This window comes from Hyperoodon ampullatus (genome assembly GCF_949752795.1).
Source record: "Hyperoodon ampullatus genome assembly, chromosome: 11".
Classification (NCBI taxonomy): Eukaryota; Metazoa; Chordata; class Mammalia; order Artiodactyla; family Ziphiidae; genus Hyperoodon; species Hyperoodon ampullatus.
The window spans coordinates 27,311,540-27,328,548 of NC_136924.1; the positions used below are offsets into that span (position 1 = coordinate 27,311,540).

The 17,009-nt window shown below is 35.6% G+C and overlaps 1 protein-coding gene across 2 annotated transcripts in view; it reads left to right on the plus strand.

Moving 5' to 3' along the window:
• HCFC2 (host cell factor C2) overlaps positions 1-17,009 on the plus strand; it is a gene marked incomplete at its 5' end in the record, with an annotated part of 41,386 nt that overhangs the window by 1,878 nt on the left and 22,499 nt on the right. For both annotated transcript variants that reach the window (XM_079716003.1, XM_079716004.1), the window contains 5 exons: positions 1,342-1,502; positions 10,056-10,264; positions 11,010-11,094; positions 12,879-12,985; positions 13,090-13,278. In XM_079716003.1, coding sequence (XP_079572129.1) covers positions 1,342-1,502; positions 10,056-10,264; positions 11,010-11,094; positions 12,879-12,985; positions 13,090-13,278 — 751 coding nt within the window. The remainder of the gene's footprint in view (positions 1-1,341; positions 1,503-10,055; positions 10,265-11,009; positions 11,095-12,878; positions 12,986-13,089; positions 13,279-17,009) is intronic.

Sequence of the window (17,009 nt, forward strand, 5' to 3'; positions counted from 1 at the left end):
CATCTCCACTTCACTAAAAAGCCAAAGTTTTCTTTTTTTTTTTTTTTTTTTTGCCCGCACCATGTGGCATGCGGCATGTGGGATGTGGGATCTAGTTCCCTGACCAGGGATCAAACCCGTGTCCCCTGCATTGGGAGCACAGAGTCTTATCTGCTGGACCACCAGGGAAGTCCCAAAGCCGAAGTTTCTAATGTAAGTCTTTTTCCAATACCCAGTGCAACATGTGTAACATTAAGATACCTGTTACTTAGCCTCAGTTGTACAAGTTGTATGTTTGAGCTTTTGTATCTTAGTGCAGTCCTTCTTTAACTCTAGCCTGCAGCAGAAGCACCTGGAGGGTTTGTGAAAACACAGATTGCTGGGCCCCGCCCTCAGAGTTTCTGAATCAGTATTCTCTACAGAGAATTTGCATTCCTCCTGAGTTCCCACCTGCTCCTGCTGGTTTCCAGACCATACTTTTTTGAAAACTTCTGCCTTAGTTATAGAAATTGTTACCCTCATGCTAATAATCACTTTTTTCCCCTTTTCTGGCAGTACATACAACAGGGGTAGCAGTTTCAAATAGCCTTTCTAGATTTTACTCTCTAACAAACCAGACCCAGAGCCCTCTGTGACAGCCCTAACTGACTTTTATTCCTGAACTGTATATTCCCAGGGCTGTGATCATAAGGGTATCTGGTAGTTGGCAGATGTAGGTGGATTATGCCTATTTATAAGCAGTCCATTTAAAAATTTTTCAAAAATAGTTTTAGATAAAGAAAGCATCCATGGCTAGAGAATAAGTTTTGGAGTTTGGTTTGTTAAATGATCTTTATGTTGGACTTCCCTGGTGGTCCAGTGGTTGAGACTCCGCACTGCCACTGCAGGGGGCACAGGTTCGATCCCTAGTTGGGGAACTAAGATCTCGCATGCCATGCGGCGGCCAAGAAAAAAAAATTTTTTTTAAATGAGCTTTATGTTTATTTAAAGGTTAAAATATATACCATCCATGGATTACCTAATTTCAAGAAGTGAGAGTACATAAATTACATTTAATCTTAAAACTATAAATAATGTTGAATTATTCATTTGGAAAATATTTTATAACTGCTAGTGTTTATTATTATAAGCTTAGTTTGCCATTGTGGAAAGCTGTGAATATGGAAGACTAGACTGAATTTCTATTGGAACACTCATTTTAATTCCTGAAGTTATCTGATTAACTTGTCATTTGTCCCAAAAGTAGCTTATTGAAGCCTTCTGATTGGATTCAGATTAAAATGTATTGGTATGATGTTACACTATTGACAATATAGGAGCACTTTCCTGATTTTGTCTGAGAGTATTTACGCTCTTTTTTAGGCAAGTCGTTGGTTATGGAAAAAAGTGAAACCGTATCCCCCTTCTTCTGGTTTACCTCCTTGTCCTCGGCTGGGACATAGTTTCTCTTTATATGGTAACAAATGCTATTTGTTTGGTGGCCTGGCAAATGAAAGTGAAGATTCAAACAATAATGTTCCCAGGTATGCCAACACTTTTTCAGACCAAATGTTTATTTTACGATTTAGATTAAGAACATTTAATTTCTTCCATCTTTAATTATCAAAAGTGATGAAGCTTAGCCATTTTCAATTAAACCTAACAGTGAACAAATTTGTGTCCATTTTGTGTTTTCCTTAGTCCCTGGAGTATATCTGTTTTTAAAACTGTGCCTTTTCCGATCAGAAATCATCTTATTAAATTGATATTAATGTAACTGCTTGTGGCAATATATTTGTATATGTTGAGCCATAATGAATTTTAGTTGTCATAAGTGATAATGAAAAGTAATAAATGGATATTTTCAAATTATATTTCTCTGAGAGTTAGTAACAAAAATCTGAATATAAAATGAAGGCTGTCATTTCCATTTTTCTCATAGGAAGCTGTTAAGAGTGTTTCACACAAGCAAGTACTTTCAGAACCAATTCTCTCCTCCTTTTTCCAAACAGAATTAATCACTGCCTCTTTTCTTTTTGCATAATGTTTTCATCACATTGTCATTATAGCATTCAGGATTTGGAGGTTTAGAATCCAAAAGGCTGTTTTCTGATTCACTGCTTACCGTGTATGTGTCCTTTAGTGGAAGTAATCTAAGCCTGTTTTCCTTCACTGTGAAATGGGAGTGATTAAATACCTACCTTTCAGTGTCATTGTGATTGCTAAATAAGATTATTGGAATAATTTTTAAAGGACTTTCAAGTTGCCATCAGCAATATCAGTAGTTGTCATCGCCATTATAATGTGTCTTTTTACCTATATTAGACTGATAATAGAGTCTTAGCTTTTTTTTTTCCTCCAGACTTTAAAAAATAACATACTAAAACTACATGGAAAAATTGGAAACTGGAGAAAAGGAAAAGAATTTATACCACCACACTAATCCAGATACTTTTACTTTTAGCACATGTCTTTTTTTCATTTCCATTAAACAAATTTTTTTTAGATACAGATTGTAAAATTCAAGAAACTAAAAAGTATACAAAGTTCTTTCTCATAGCATCACTGTTCCCCAACATAGGCAAGCACACATAATTCAGTTTGATGTATATCTTTTGGAACCTTTTTCATGTAACACATTGTATTAGCTTTTGTTGTGTTAAGGGTAAGCTTCTCAAGTTTATGCTGCTTGAGGGAATAACTAGATACACGTGATACTTTTTAAAACCTTGATTAAAGCTAGCACATTCATTTCTGTTGACATTCCATTGGTCAGAGCAAGCCGTAAGGCCAAGACCTGAGTCCATGATGCAAGGATACATGTTCTGCTTTCTGGGAGAGGGGTCTTGGGAACCTTAATCTGATTCTATGCAGACATGTATTTTTTTAATACAAGTGAGATCTTTCTTCTTGCTTTATGACTTTGGGTGTTTACTTGTTTGGGTTTTTTGTTTGTTTTTTACTTTTAACAATATATTTTTACATGGCAGTAGATATGGATTGGCCTATTATTTTATTTTTTATTTATTTTTTATTTTTTTATTTTTTCATTATGCGGGCCTCTCACTGTTGTGGCCTCTCCCATTGCGGAGCACAGGCTCCGGACGCGCAGGCTCAGCGGCCATGGCTCACGGGCCCAGCCGCTCCGCAGCATGTGGAATCTTCCCGGACCGGGGCACAAACCCGTGTCCCCTGCATCGGCAGGCGGACTCTCAACCACTGCACCACCAGGGAAGCCCTGGATTGGCCTATTTTTTAAAGGCTGAAAAGTAGTCTGGATTCTGCAAATTATCTAACCATTCCCCTACAGATGGACATTTAAATATTTCCATAATTTTGCTATTACAGTTTTTGCACATGTATAAATATTTTTGTAGGATTGATACTTATAAATGGAATGGGGGGGAGGGTGTTGGTCAAAGAGTACATTTAAGTTTGTTTAGGTACCCCTGAATCAACCTCCAAAGAGATGGAACTATTTTATACTCCTAATAACTGTGTACGAGAGTGCTTATACCCTCAGCAATACTGAATCATCTCACTCTTCTTAGTTTTTGCCAACATAATTGGTGAAATACATTTCATGGGTTTATCTTGATTTATTTTTAAACTAGGAATGAGCTTGCTTAACAATGCTTATTGGATATTTACAATTACTTTTTTGAAATTGTTCAGGTCCTTGTTTATTTTTCTATTTTTAAAAGTTGAAGTATATATTATATACCATAAAATTCATCCTTTTTATATGTACAATTCAATGATTTTTAGTAATTTACAGTGTTGTGTAACCATCACCACAATCCAGTTCTAGAACATTTCCATCACTCCAAAAGAAACTTCTTATTCATTTGCAGTCAGCCCCCATTCCCATACCAGTCCCCAGGCAACTACCAGTCTACTTTCTGTCTCCGTAGATTAGCCTTTTCTGAACATTTCATATAAATGTGCTTTTGTGCATTTATCTTCTTTCACTTAGCATAATGTTCTTAAGATTCAACCATGTTGTAGCATGTATCAAATATTTCTTCCTTTTTATTGCTGAATAATACTCCATTGTATTGATATATCACATTTTGTTTATCTGTTCATCAGTTGGTAGACATTTGGATTGTTTCCAGTTTTTGGCTTTTATGAATAATGCTGTTATGATCATTTGCATACAGGTCTTTCTATGGACATGTATTCATTACTCTTGATTAGATACCTAGTAATAGAATTGCTGAGTCATGTGGGAAATTTATATTTAACTTCTTAAGTACTACCAAACTGTTTTCCAAAGTGACTTCCATCTTACCTTCCCACCAGCAATGTATAAGTTCCAAATTTTCCACATCCTTGCTAATACTTGTTATTGTCTGTCTTTTTTTTTGTAGCCAACCTAGTGGGTATAAGGTGGTATCTTATTGTGGTTTTAATTTGCATTTCCCTAATGGCCAGTGATGTTGAGATTCTTTTCATGAACTTTTTAGCCATTCATATATCTTGTTTGATGAAATTTCTATTCAAATCTCTGTTCATTTGTTAGATACACTTGACCAACAGGCACAAAAAAGATGCTGAACATTGCTAATTATTAGAGAAATACAGATCAAAACTGCAATCAGGTACCACCTCACACCAGTCAGAATGGCCATCATTAAAAAGTCTACAAATAATAAATGCTGGAGAGGGTGTGGAGAAAAGGGAACCCTCCTACACTGTTGGTGGGAATGTAAATTGCTGCAGCCACTATGGAAAACAGTATGGAGGTTTCACAAAAAACTAAAAATAGAGTTGTCATATGGTCCAGCAGTCCCATTCTTGGGCATATATCTGGAAAAAACTATAATTCGAAAAGATACATGCATGCCTGTGTTCATAGCGTCACTATTCACAGTAGCCAAGACTTGGAAACAACCTAAATGTCCAAAGACAGATGAATGGATAAAGAAGATGTGGTACACATATACAATGGAATACTACATAGCCATAAAAAAAGAATGAAATAATGCCATTTGCAGCAACATGGATGGACTTAGAGATTATCATACTAAGTGAAGTAAGTCAGAAAGAGAAAGTCAAATACCACATGAGATCACTTATATGTGGAATCTAAAATATGACACAAATGAACTTATCTATGAAACAGAAAGAGACTCACAGACATAGAGAACAGACTTGTGGTTACCAAGGGCGGGGGTGTGGGGGATGGATGGATTGGGAGTTTGAGATTAGCAGATGCAAACTATTATATAGAGAATGGATAAACAACAAGGTTCTACTGTATAGCACAGGGAACTATATTCCATATCCTGTGATAAACCATAATGAAAAAGAATATGAAAAAGAATGTATATATTTATATGTATAACTGAATCACTTTGCTGTACAGCAGAAATTAACGTAACATTGTAAATCAACTATACTTCAATAAAATAAATCTAAAAATAAAATTTAGTTGCTTGTATTCTTATTATTGAATTATAAGTGTTCTTTATATGTTCTGTGTACAGGTTTGTTTTTTAAAAAATCAAATATGTGATTTGCAAATATTTTCTCCAATCTGTAGTTTGTCTTTTTATTTTCTTAATGGTATCTTTTGAAGCACAAAGATTTTAATTTTGATAAGTTCTCAAGTTTTATTACTCTTTTTTCAAGAATGTTTTAGCTATTCTGAATCCTTTACATTTCTGTATAAATTTTAGGATCAAGTTGCCAATTTCTGCAAAAAGGTCTTCTGGGATTTTGATAGGGTTTGTGTTGACTATATAGATCAATTTGTGGACAGTTGCTATCTTATTAGTATTGAGTCTTCCAGTCTATGAACATGGAATGTCTCTACATTTATTTAGATCTTCTTTATTGTCAGTCAGCAATATCTTGAGGTTTTCAATGTACAAATCTTGCTCTTATTTTGTTAAATTTATTTCTAACTTTTTATTCTTTTTGATGACATTGTGAATAGATTTGGTTTCTTAATTTCATTTTTGGATTGTTCATTGCTAGCATATAGAAATACATTTGGTCTTTGTATATTGATCTTGTATCCTGTGACCTTGCTGAATTCATTTATTATTTCTAATCATATTTTCATGGATTTTCGTTTTTCTTTTTATTAGTCATTCTTAGGAGTTCTCTATGTAATTTGTTTTATATGTTCCAAATATTTTTTCCCAAGTCTTCTGTTTGCTTCCCCCCCTTTTTTAAGGGTTTTCCTTTTTGTTTTATCAAGTATGACAATATACTTTTTAATGGCTTTCTGGTTTGTATCCTGCTTATTAGGAAAAATCTCCTGTCCCAAAACTATAGAAATAATTTTTCTATATTTTCTTCTAGTACATTCACAGCTTTGTTTTTGTGTTTAAAATATTAATGCATTTGGAATATATTTCTGTGACTAGTGTGAGGCTTTTTACTTTTTCTTCTGAATGAGTTTTCAGTTCTCCCACCACCATTTATTAAATAAGCCAATCCCCCCCCACACAAAATGTGTTGAACTCCCATCTCTGTCATATCTTAATTCTCTTAGAATTGGGTCTTTTTCTAGACTCTCTAGACCAGGGGTTACAAACTACTCTCTGTAGACAAAATTTGGCCTGCTGCCTGTTTTTGCTAGTAAAGTTTCATTGGAACACAGCCATCTGCATTCATTTACATATTGTCTCTGGCTGCTTTCATATTAAAAGGGCAGAGTTGAGTAGTTGTGACAGCATTTATGGCCTACAAAGCTTAAAATATTTACTATCTAGCTCTTTACAGAAGAAGTTTGTGAGCTCTTGTTCTAGACTCTCTTCTGTTTCATTAATATATTTACCTTTCTATCTTTAATTGTGACGTTTGCTGTAGGTCTCTAGTATATGCCTTTGATCAGATTAAGGAAGTTCTAAAAAAGTTATATATGAAGTATAGTTGTATAATATTACATAAGTAACAGGTGTACGTACAGTATAGTGATTCACAATTTTTTAAGGTTATACTCCATTTATAATTATAAAATGTTGGCTATATTCTCCGTGTTGTGCAGTATGTCCTTGTAGCTTATTTTATACCTAATAGTTTGTACCTCTTAATTCCCTACCCCATGTTGTCCCTCCCCACTTCCCTCTCTCCACTGCTAACCACAGTTTGTCCTCTATATCTGTGAGTCTGGTTCTTTTTTGTTACATTTACTAGTTTGTTGTATTTTCTAGATTCCATATATATAAGGAAGTTTTCTTAAATCTATAGTTTGCTAATTCATTTTTTCTATCTTTTTAACCAAAAAATGGATGTTGACCATAATTTTTTTTTTTTTTTTTTTCGGTACGCGGGCCTCTCACTGTTGTGGCCTCTCCCGTTGCGGAGCACAGGCTCCGGACGCGCAGGCCCAGCGGCCACGGCTCACGGTCCCAGCCACTCCGCGGCACGTGGGATCCTCCTGGACCGGAGCACGAACCCGTGTCCCCTGCATCGGCAGGCGGACTCCCAACCACTGCGCCACCAGGGAAGCCCGACCATAATTTTTTAAATTTTCCAAATGGAGGAATTCTCTTGTGGCCCAGTGGTTAAGACTCGAGCTTTCACTGTCATGGACCTGGGCTCGATCCCTGGTTGGGGAACTAAGTTCCCACAAGCTGAGTGGTATGGCCAAAAAAAAAGAAAAAAAAAAAGAAAAATTTCAAAATGGAAAGTTTTGTTATTGTTGCTAATATCTAGTTTTATTATATTGAGGTTAAAAAAATGTGGTCTATAGGATTTCTCCTTTTTAGTGATTGTTTTTGTGGTCTATTTCACAGTCATTTTTTGTAACTATTCCATAGTTCTTCATAAAGATTATAAGTTCTTGACTGGCTAAAAGGTTCTTTATTAAATCAATGTTTTAAATTATTATTCAAAGCTTTTTTATCCTGTGGGTGTAGGTCATAACTTCTGAATGACATGTTAAAATCTCCCAGTGTGATTGTGAATTTGTGTTTTGTTCCTTACATATATAGTTTCAACCTGTGTGTATTATTTTGTTATAGACTTATCTTATGTAAATAGGACTAACAATTAACTAGTATGCACTGGTATAGCATACTGGCTGGGATTCGTTCTGATCTGTTTAACTCTATGCCATATCAGTTGTTAAATAGTTTTAATATCATCCTGCTATTAATAGCTTATAGTTGGATTTGGGGTTCTTTTGTTTCCCCTGCATACTCCCTATCTCCAAGAGACTTTGTCTTAAAATACGGAAGTTTTTTCCTGCCCTTGTAATTTTATGTCTTCCATCTACTCTGCTTGTTGTTGCTTCTCCACACCCCTTTGCCTGCCTTTGCTAGGTTTGTAAAAATTGTGATGAGGTTGAATATTTGTGTATGTGTATGTGTGTTTATATATTTATATAATTTTTATTTCCTGTTCTGTGAACTGCCTGTTTATATCCTTTTACCTATGTCTATTGTGTGATTGGTCATTATCTTGATTTCATAGGAGCTCTTTATATTAAGAAAATTCTGTGATGTTTACTAAATGTTTTTTCAGTTTTTCTCTTCTCTTCTGACATTGTTTATAGTTGGTTTTTTTCCCTAACCATCTTATTTCCATAGACTATGCTTTGCTTTTTTTCCTTCTCCTTCCTTTTTCTTGATTTATTGTTTTTCTTGATTCTTTCTTTCCTTCTAATGATTTGAAAATTATACATGCTAATTCTGTGCTTCCCTTAGTTGCTTGGAAATCATCATACACATTTAAACTGAAGATGCCTTGTCCTCTTTGGAAATAGATTACTGTCTTTTTCTTTAGCCTTTTTTTGCTTACTCCCTTTTTACATATGTTTCGTAGAGTCGTGAATCTTATTCCAGACTACAGTAATGTTAAGAAATTAATTTTTTGGTCAGTCTCTCCCAGTGATTATTTAGACCTCACAGCCACGGTTATTAACATCAATTTAAATTTAATTATAAATTACTAGTTTCTTTGCACAACCATTTCTTTTATTCAGTGTATTCTTTCTTGGATTTCTTTTTATTTTTCCTGGATGATCTAGCATCATTTTTTCACAAAACAATTATATGGCTAAACTTTGCAGTTTTATATGTTCTAAAATGTTTAATTTTGTCCTCATATTTGAGTAATAATTTGATTACTCAGTTTATTGAGAGATAGATTCTTATAAATGTCACTTTGCTCAAAACATTGAAAACATCATGTCATAGATGAGAAGTTTCATGCCAATTTCTAGAGTAAAAAAGCTATGTAGGACATTGCTATGACATTATAGAGTGAAAATTTAAAAAGAAAAAAAGTTGCAAAGCAACATTTGTAGTATATCTTGCTTATACACCTGTGGGTATCCATAGAGAGAGAGGTCTGAAAGGGTATTTACTAATTATTGTCAATAGTGATTGTTCTGGTTATCTGTACCATGTAATAAACTGCCCCAAAAGTTAGTGATGCAAAATAGCAACCATTTTATTGTGCTCGTGGATTCTGTACATTGGGAATTTATACAGGACACAGCAGTGATGACTAGGCCCTCAGATGGGAAGGCTTCAGTGGTCACTGCCATGTCTGATGCCTCAGCTGAGATGGCTGAAGGATGAACTCAACTGGGACTGTCATCCTGCATGCCTACTTGTGTCCTCTCCAGATGGTGGTTTTGTGACAGTTGGACTTTCATGGAGGTTCAGGATTCCAAGTGCAAGTGTTCTATAGTGAAGCTGCATTGGCCTTCTGTGACTGAGCCCCAGAAGTCACATAGTGTCATTTCACCACACTCTATTAGTCAAAGCAGTCACAACCTACCTAGCACCAAGGGGAGGGGACATAGACCCTACCTCCTCATGGGAAGAGTGTCAGGGAATTTGCAGCTATGTTTTGAAACCGTCACGGTATTGTCATGGACAAGAGTGCTGGCTAAATGATGGCAGGAATTTTTTTAATCTCTTCTGTTCACTACTGATCCCCACAAGAGTGCCTGGTACATAGTAGTGTTTGATAAATACATGTTGAACGAATGAGTTATGGGGTTTCTGTTCTTCTAATGGCTTTCTGTATTATATGAATAAGCATAAATTATTTTTATAAATAGAAATAAAAAGCAAATAAAAAGTGTATATCATGTTAATGTTTTAATTTCTTTCATTATACCCTAGATATTTAAATGATTTCTATGAGTTGGAGCTACAGCATGGTTCTGGTGTTGTGGGTTGGAGCATTCCAGTGACTAAAGGGCTTGTGCCTTCTCCAAGAGAATCCCACACAGCTGTTATATATTGCAGAAGAGATTCAGGAAGTCCTAAAATGTATGTTTTTGGTGGAATGTGTGGTGCTCGCCTTGATGACCTATGGCAACTTGACTTAGGTAAGCTTAAGTTCATTCAGGCTCAGGAATTCATTATGATTGATAAAGGCAAATATAAAAATTGCTTTGAAAAATATTTTTGATTACAGTTTTTATTGAGTTGTACTTGATATGAGTGATTGCTGGTCAGTCAAGTCGAACAAATGAATATTTGATTTATGACAGTAACTCTCCTGGGCTCCCTATAAGTCAGGTCACCATATATTCTGGTTTGCCTTGGATGGTGCTGGTTTATGCTTATTGTCCCACGTAATTATCAATAGTACCCCTTTCACTCTGTGAGATGTCCCAGTTGAGGATGATTGAATTTATGTGGTTACTCTGTCTACAGGAAATGTGGCATTAGTAATGTTACTGCTGGTCAGTGAAATACCTCCTTGCATAGCTATTTTAAGGGATCGTAGGAATGAATATTTGGAGGGTATGTGTGCTCCCACTTCTGAGTGTCTTGTACACAATATGCTCTTACTTAAAATGTTAAAATCCTTAATCTGCTTTTAATTCAAAATTGGTAGCACCCTAAATACATCTCTCCATTACAAATACTAACATTCAAGTGTAAATAGATTTCTGTGATTGGCAATTTATGTCAGCTGGAAATGTTTATTTTAAGATGAAATTCAAGTAATGGTTTTGAAACCCTTTGCTTCATTTTTGTAAGTCCTTTTTTTTTTTCAAATTCTGCAAGTTGAAGTAATTTGCTATTATTAGATTAAGTTGCTAATATACTTATTTTTACTTTTAGAAACTATGTCATGGTCAAAACCAGAAACTAAAGGGACGGTGCCACTTCCACGAAGCCTTCATACAGCCAGTGTTATAGGAAATAAGTATGGTGTTTTTCTGTTTTTTGGTCTTTCTTTTTTTTTTTCTTTTTAACAAACTTAAGAAAGATAGGTACAAAGAAGAGTGATGCTGCTAGTTTCTTGAAAATGATTTAATAATGTTTGATTGTGCTTAGTGAAGATAAAGTAATATGCCCACAGGAGCTAAAATACTTAGTGTGCATAAAGTAAGTATTTACTTTACTGGGCATAAAGTAATACGTCCATAAGAGCCAAAATACTTACCATTTTCTTGTCACGCTGCCTCTTTTACTTCTTCACATTCCTTACAATATCATGCACAGAGTAGGTATTATATAAGTGTAAGGTAGAGTGTTGTCAAACGGACCTGTCCTCCATGAACAGATTTGACACACCTAACTCACTGTTTCTTTTTACATATTTTACATATTTTTCACATATTGATTTGTACCCAGGTGTGTATTCAGCATCTATGCTCAATGATTATACTTTGGATGGTGTTATGGATAGAATGTGGACTCTGTAACCAGATTGCCCGAATTCAGGTCTGAGCTTTGATACTTGTCCTATCTGTTCTGGGGCAAGGAAGCTTTATTTGTACCTCAGTTTCCTCAAGTATAAAATGTGGATAATAGTAAAACCTCCTTCACAAGGCTGTCATGAGGATTGAGTGAATTAATACATATAAAATGCTTCAAACAGTGCCTGGTACATAGAGAGCACTCCATAAAGGTTAGCTGTTACTATCAGCAAGTTCCCTTTTTTGTACAACATTGGGCCAGAATTAGGAATATTGTTTAAATAGAATTTAAGTAAGCATTTACCTGTGTAGGGACTGTACCTTAAAAGTAATGTTTTAGGAAACAACTAGTTGTAATTTAGAACCTCATTAGTTCTTCTTTAAAAATAGCCATAGGGCTTCCCTGGTGGCGCAGTGGTTGAGAGTCCACCTGCCGATGCAGGGGACACGGGTTCGTGCCCCGGTCCAGGAAGATCCCACATGCCGTGGAGCAGCTGGGCCCGTGAGCCATGGCCGCTGAGCCTGCGCGTCCGGAGCCTGTGCTCCGCAATGGGAGAGGCCACAACAGTGAGAGGCCCGTGTACCGCAAAAAAAAAAAAAAAAAAAAAATAGCCATAAACAAAACCTAATAAGATATTCATTCTTTTAAACAGCAGAACCCTTTTATAACATGTGGTTTTTCCATTGGAACTCTAATATATAAAATAGATTAAAAAGAAATAGAGCTTCTTTGGTTGACATGAGGCTACATGGCCTAAGCTCTTCCTGATGAGCCTTTTTTCTTCTTCAGCAGCCATCGGGCATGTCTCGAGAACCCTTAGGGCCCTGAGGAACATAGTCTAATGTTTTTTATTTGATGATATCAGTGACCAAAGTTATATGAAACTTACTTCTCTTTGGTTACTATACACATACAATTCTAAATTTAACTTTGAGTGTCATAGATCATTTGAGTATCCTTCTGGCTGAGGCAACCCTTAGTATATTGCATACAATATTGATTTTTCAAATGTATTCTAATTGAAATATTTCCCACTTTAAATAACTTGTCAGAGAGAAATAATTCTGATTCTGTATTGCTTCATAAAATTATAAACTCTTGAAAGAAGACCACTTTATTCACTGTTGTATTTCCATTACCTTGACAGTGATAAGTGATTTATTAGTCCTGAAGCTTTGAGTCAAGAAAAAATAAATTTGTCTATTCTTAGCATTTTAAATCTAAAAAATAAAATTAAAGGTTTAGGAAAAAAACAGCTACTTTATGTTTTCTTTTTTTGTTATTCAGGATGTACATCTTTGGTGGATGGGTTCCACATAAGGGGGAAAATATTGAGACTTCACCTCATGATTGTGAATGGAGATGTACCAGTTCGTTTTCTTACTTAAATCTTGGTGAGTCTTTTAAGAGTTATTAAAATAAAGTTTATTAATAAAATAACTTTTGTTATTTTGTCATTTAAGAAAAGTAGATAAGTCATGGATATTTCTGTCTTTAGATACAGCAGAATGGACCACCCTAGTATCAGATTCTCAAGAAGACAAAAAAAATTCAAGACCAAGACCAAGAGCTGGACACTGTGCTGTTGCAATTGGCACTCGATTGTATTTTTGGAGTGGAAGAGATGGCTACAAAAAAGCACTGAATAGTCAAGTTTGCTGCAAGGATCTTTGGTATCTTGATACTGGTAGGTAAGAGTATTTAACAAATACAGTTTTTCCTTTAGATAAATAAATAATCAAATGATGTCTGTCTTTTGAGACTTACTGCAAAGCCACTGCCTCTCTCTTTCATGTTGGTTTGGCCAAAAAGTTCATTCGGGTTTTCCATAGGTGCTTATGAAAAGCCCAAATGAACTTTTTGGCCAACCCAATAATTGAAAATGAATGGAAGAAATGATATATGTAGATACTTCCCATTATAGGGGAATTTCTTAATTTCCCTCTCCTTGAGTTTAGAATGGATTTAGTGACTCCCTTCCGAAGAGTAGAGAGTATGGAAAGGGAAAACTAGTAGCTTTGCAATGTAGAAACCTGGCAAACATCATCTTAAGTAATCAAGGTCAGTATCACTAGTGATAAATCATGTTGATATCACTTACCCCCACCTCCCATATCATGTGATAAGAAGAAACTTCACCTCTGTCGTACTTTTCCCCAAAATGCATAACACCATTCTAAATATGAGAACATATCAGACAAACCCAAATTGAGGGACATTCTAGATATTTTACAGAATATGTGAACAGTACTCTTCAAAAGTTTCAAAGTGATGAAAAGCAAGGGAAGACTGAGAAATTGTCACAGCTTGGAGGAGACTAAGGAGATGTGATGACTAAATGTAAGGTGATACCCTAGATTAAATTCTAGAACAAAAACCATTAATTGAAAAACTGGTGAAATCTGAATAGTCCATAGTTTAGTTAATACATAGTGTTACTCCAATGTTAATTTCTTAGTTTTAACAAATGTATTAACATTAGGGGATACTGAGTAAAGAGTATATGGGAACTCTGCAATTCTTCTATAAATCTGAAATTATTCCAAAATAAAAAGATTTTTTTTAAAGTTATATAACACCAAAAACATTTTTTTAATATGGAACTCACGTCCATTTTTCAATAAATATTTATTGGTTGACAGCTGTGTACAGGAATTTTTCCAAATGCTGAGAATACAGTATTGAATAAGACTGATAATATCCCTACTGTCAAAGAACTTACATTCTAAGAGAGCGTGAGGGCAGGAAGATGATGGGCAATAATCAAACAAAGCAACAAAATAAGTTTAGTTTTGGGTAAGCATGTGAACACAGTGAGATAGAACAATGAGATAGTGATGAGAGGCTCTAGGAATGAGGTGGGGTGGGGTGGCTACTTCAGAATGGGTAGCCGGGAAAGGGTGACATGGCATTCGAGGTGTAGTCCAAGTGACGAGAAGGTGCTCCCCATGTACAAAGCCCGTTTGGGGGTGGGGGGTGGGGACACTGCAGGAAGAATGAAAAGCAAGTATGAGGGCCCTGAGGTGGGAATACTTGGCATGTTTGGCAACAGATTTGAGCTGAGTAAAAGAGAGTATAGGAATGGAGATTAGAGTGGTGATCATGGGACAGATCTTGTAGGACCTGGAACACCATGGTAGAGATTAAATTTTTTAAAAATACATGGTAGGTTATTTATTAATTTGAAGGAGAGATGTGTACATCTTGGAATGGTCACTGCACTTGTGTGGAAACTAAATTGAAGGGGGCAAAAGTACACACACCGAGACAAAAGGCGGCTTTTGCAGTAGTCAAAGAAGTCTTCAACTCTAGTGGTGGCAGTGGAGATGGGGAGAGATGGATAAATTCAGGACGTATTTTGGAGTTCTTGTTGACAGAACCGACTGATGAACTGGGTATGGCAGATGACAGAAAGAGAGAAAAGAAGGATGAAGTTTTTAGCTTGAATAATTTGGTGGTATTTCCATTTACTGAGATGGGAAAATTGCAGAGAAAACAGGCTTGTGGAGAAAATGAAAAGTTCCATTTAAACCCTGCTAAGTTTGAAATAAGGAGATCAAGTAGGCAATTGAGGGAATAAAGAAGTCTGGAAGCCAGTAGAGAAATCAGATCTGAAGATGTAGTATGTGTTGTTTTATGAGAAAAGCAGATTATAAAACATACCTATGATTCCAGTTTTTCTTTTTTTTTTTTTTTTTTTTTTTGCGGTATGCGGGCCTCTCACTGTTGCGGCCTCTCCCGTTGCGGAGCACAGGCTCCGGACACGCAGGCCCAGCGGCCATGGCTCACGGGCCTAGCCGCTCTGCGGCATGTGGGATCTTCCTGGACCGGGGCACGAACCCGTGTCCCCTGCATCGGCAGGCAGACTCTTAACCACTGCGCCACCAGGGAAGCCCTCCAGTTTTTCTTTTAAGTGTATAAACAGAAAAATCTGGAAGGATACACTGTGTACCAAAGTATTACCTAAGAGGTGAGATTATACATTTTTTAAAAGGTTTTCTCTCTCATATGTATTTTCTACAGTAGCATGCATTGCTTTTATAATGTAGAAAGTTTAATTTTAAAATTAAGATACTTGAAAAAGTAATAAATGGAACAATTAAGTTGGAGACTAAATGCTTTCTATGCAAGAAGTACATACTAACAAGTAGGAAAAAATATAGAAAATTGAACTTAACTGATTCATCTTTGAAATTGGAAATTATGAGCTGAAGTCCGAGGACAAGCTTCTAATCAGTCTCTGAGATTAGAAGAAAAATGTGCATATATAAATTTTTCTCAGTAGCAAATACATCACTTTAACCAGATTCTATAAGAGATCTGTGACTTTTAAAAGATTAAAAATCATTGTCTCTGAATGGCCAGTTTTTCCATAAACCTTTCCATAAAAGGCTGTGGACAGGAATATTTATCTAAAAGTAATCATGAAGGCAAAATTTAGATTTTGCTTTTCCTTGTGATAACTTGGCCTCAGTTTGGGCAGGGGAGGGGAGTAGGGTTCTTCATCTTGCCTTTCTTCACTTTTAGTTAAGTTTTGTGCATTTGAGTTCATATAAAGATTAATATACTTCCATAAGTTTTTTAATGAAAAATAGCAGTCTTTTGCTCACACTTTCCTCCCATTTTCCTTGCTTCACAAGCATGTGCTTTCAGCTCTGTTAAACAGTTCTTATGGTATTTACTTCCAATTCTCCATATAACATGAATATGTATGTTACTTTTTTTTTTTTTTTTCAGTTTAGGCATAATATGCTCACTTTCTACTGTGGAAGTTAAGGATTTCTCTCTTCTTCCCACCACTCCTCACCTCTCTCCTATGCACCTTCCCTAACCCCTACTCTCTGAGTATGATTGATTACACCATAATTTTGTTAGATGAGTGTTCAGTGTTTACATTATAACCATATAAATGCTATTCACAGGTGAGCTATGTAGAATTGTGAATATTTTTTGTTTGCCATCGATTAGTAATGGTCACTTTGTTTTAGATCTGTACGTATTTACCACTAATTCAATCTATGCTCTCATTTGTTTAAATCTTCTCTCATTATGGTTAGATGCATCAGATATTCTATCAAATTTCCTCATCTTGAAGAAATTTCTCCTCCTGCAATCTGAGATGATTGCCTTCCACAAATTGAACACACCTATCATCTTGGAGTCTCCCTTCATCATCTTTCTGGGGATATTTTTTGCCTCTCACCTGTGCTGGATTCCGTTTCCTGGATCTCATATTTTTCCCTTCGTTAGTTTACATCCTCATTTTTGTAGAACACATCCCAGGAAAAGGGTGCATAAGTGATAAACTTATTTTGAGATCTTGCATTGTTTGAAAATAAGTTCAGTCTTCCTTCCTACTGAATTGGCAGTTTGAGCAGAAATAGAATTCTATATTAGAAGTCATTATCCTTCAGAATT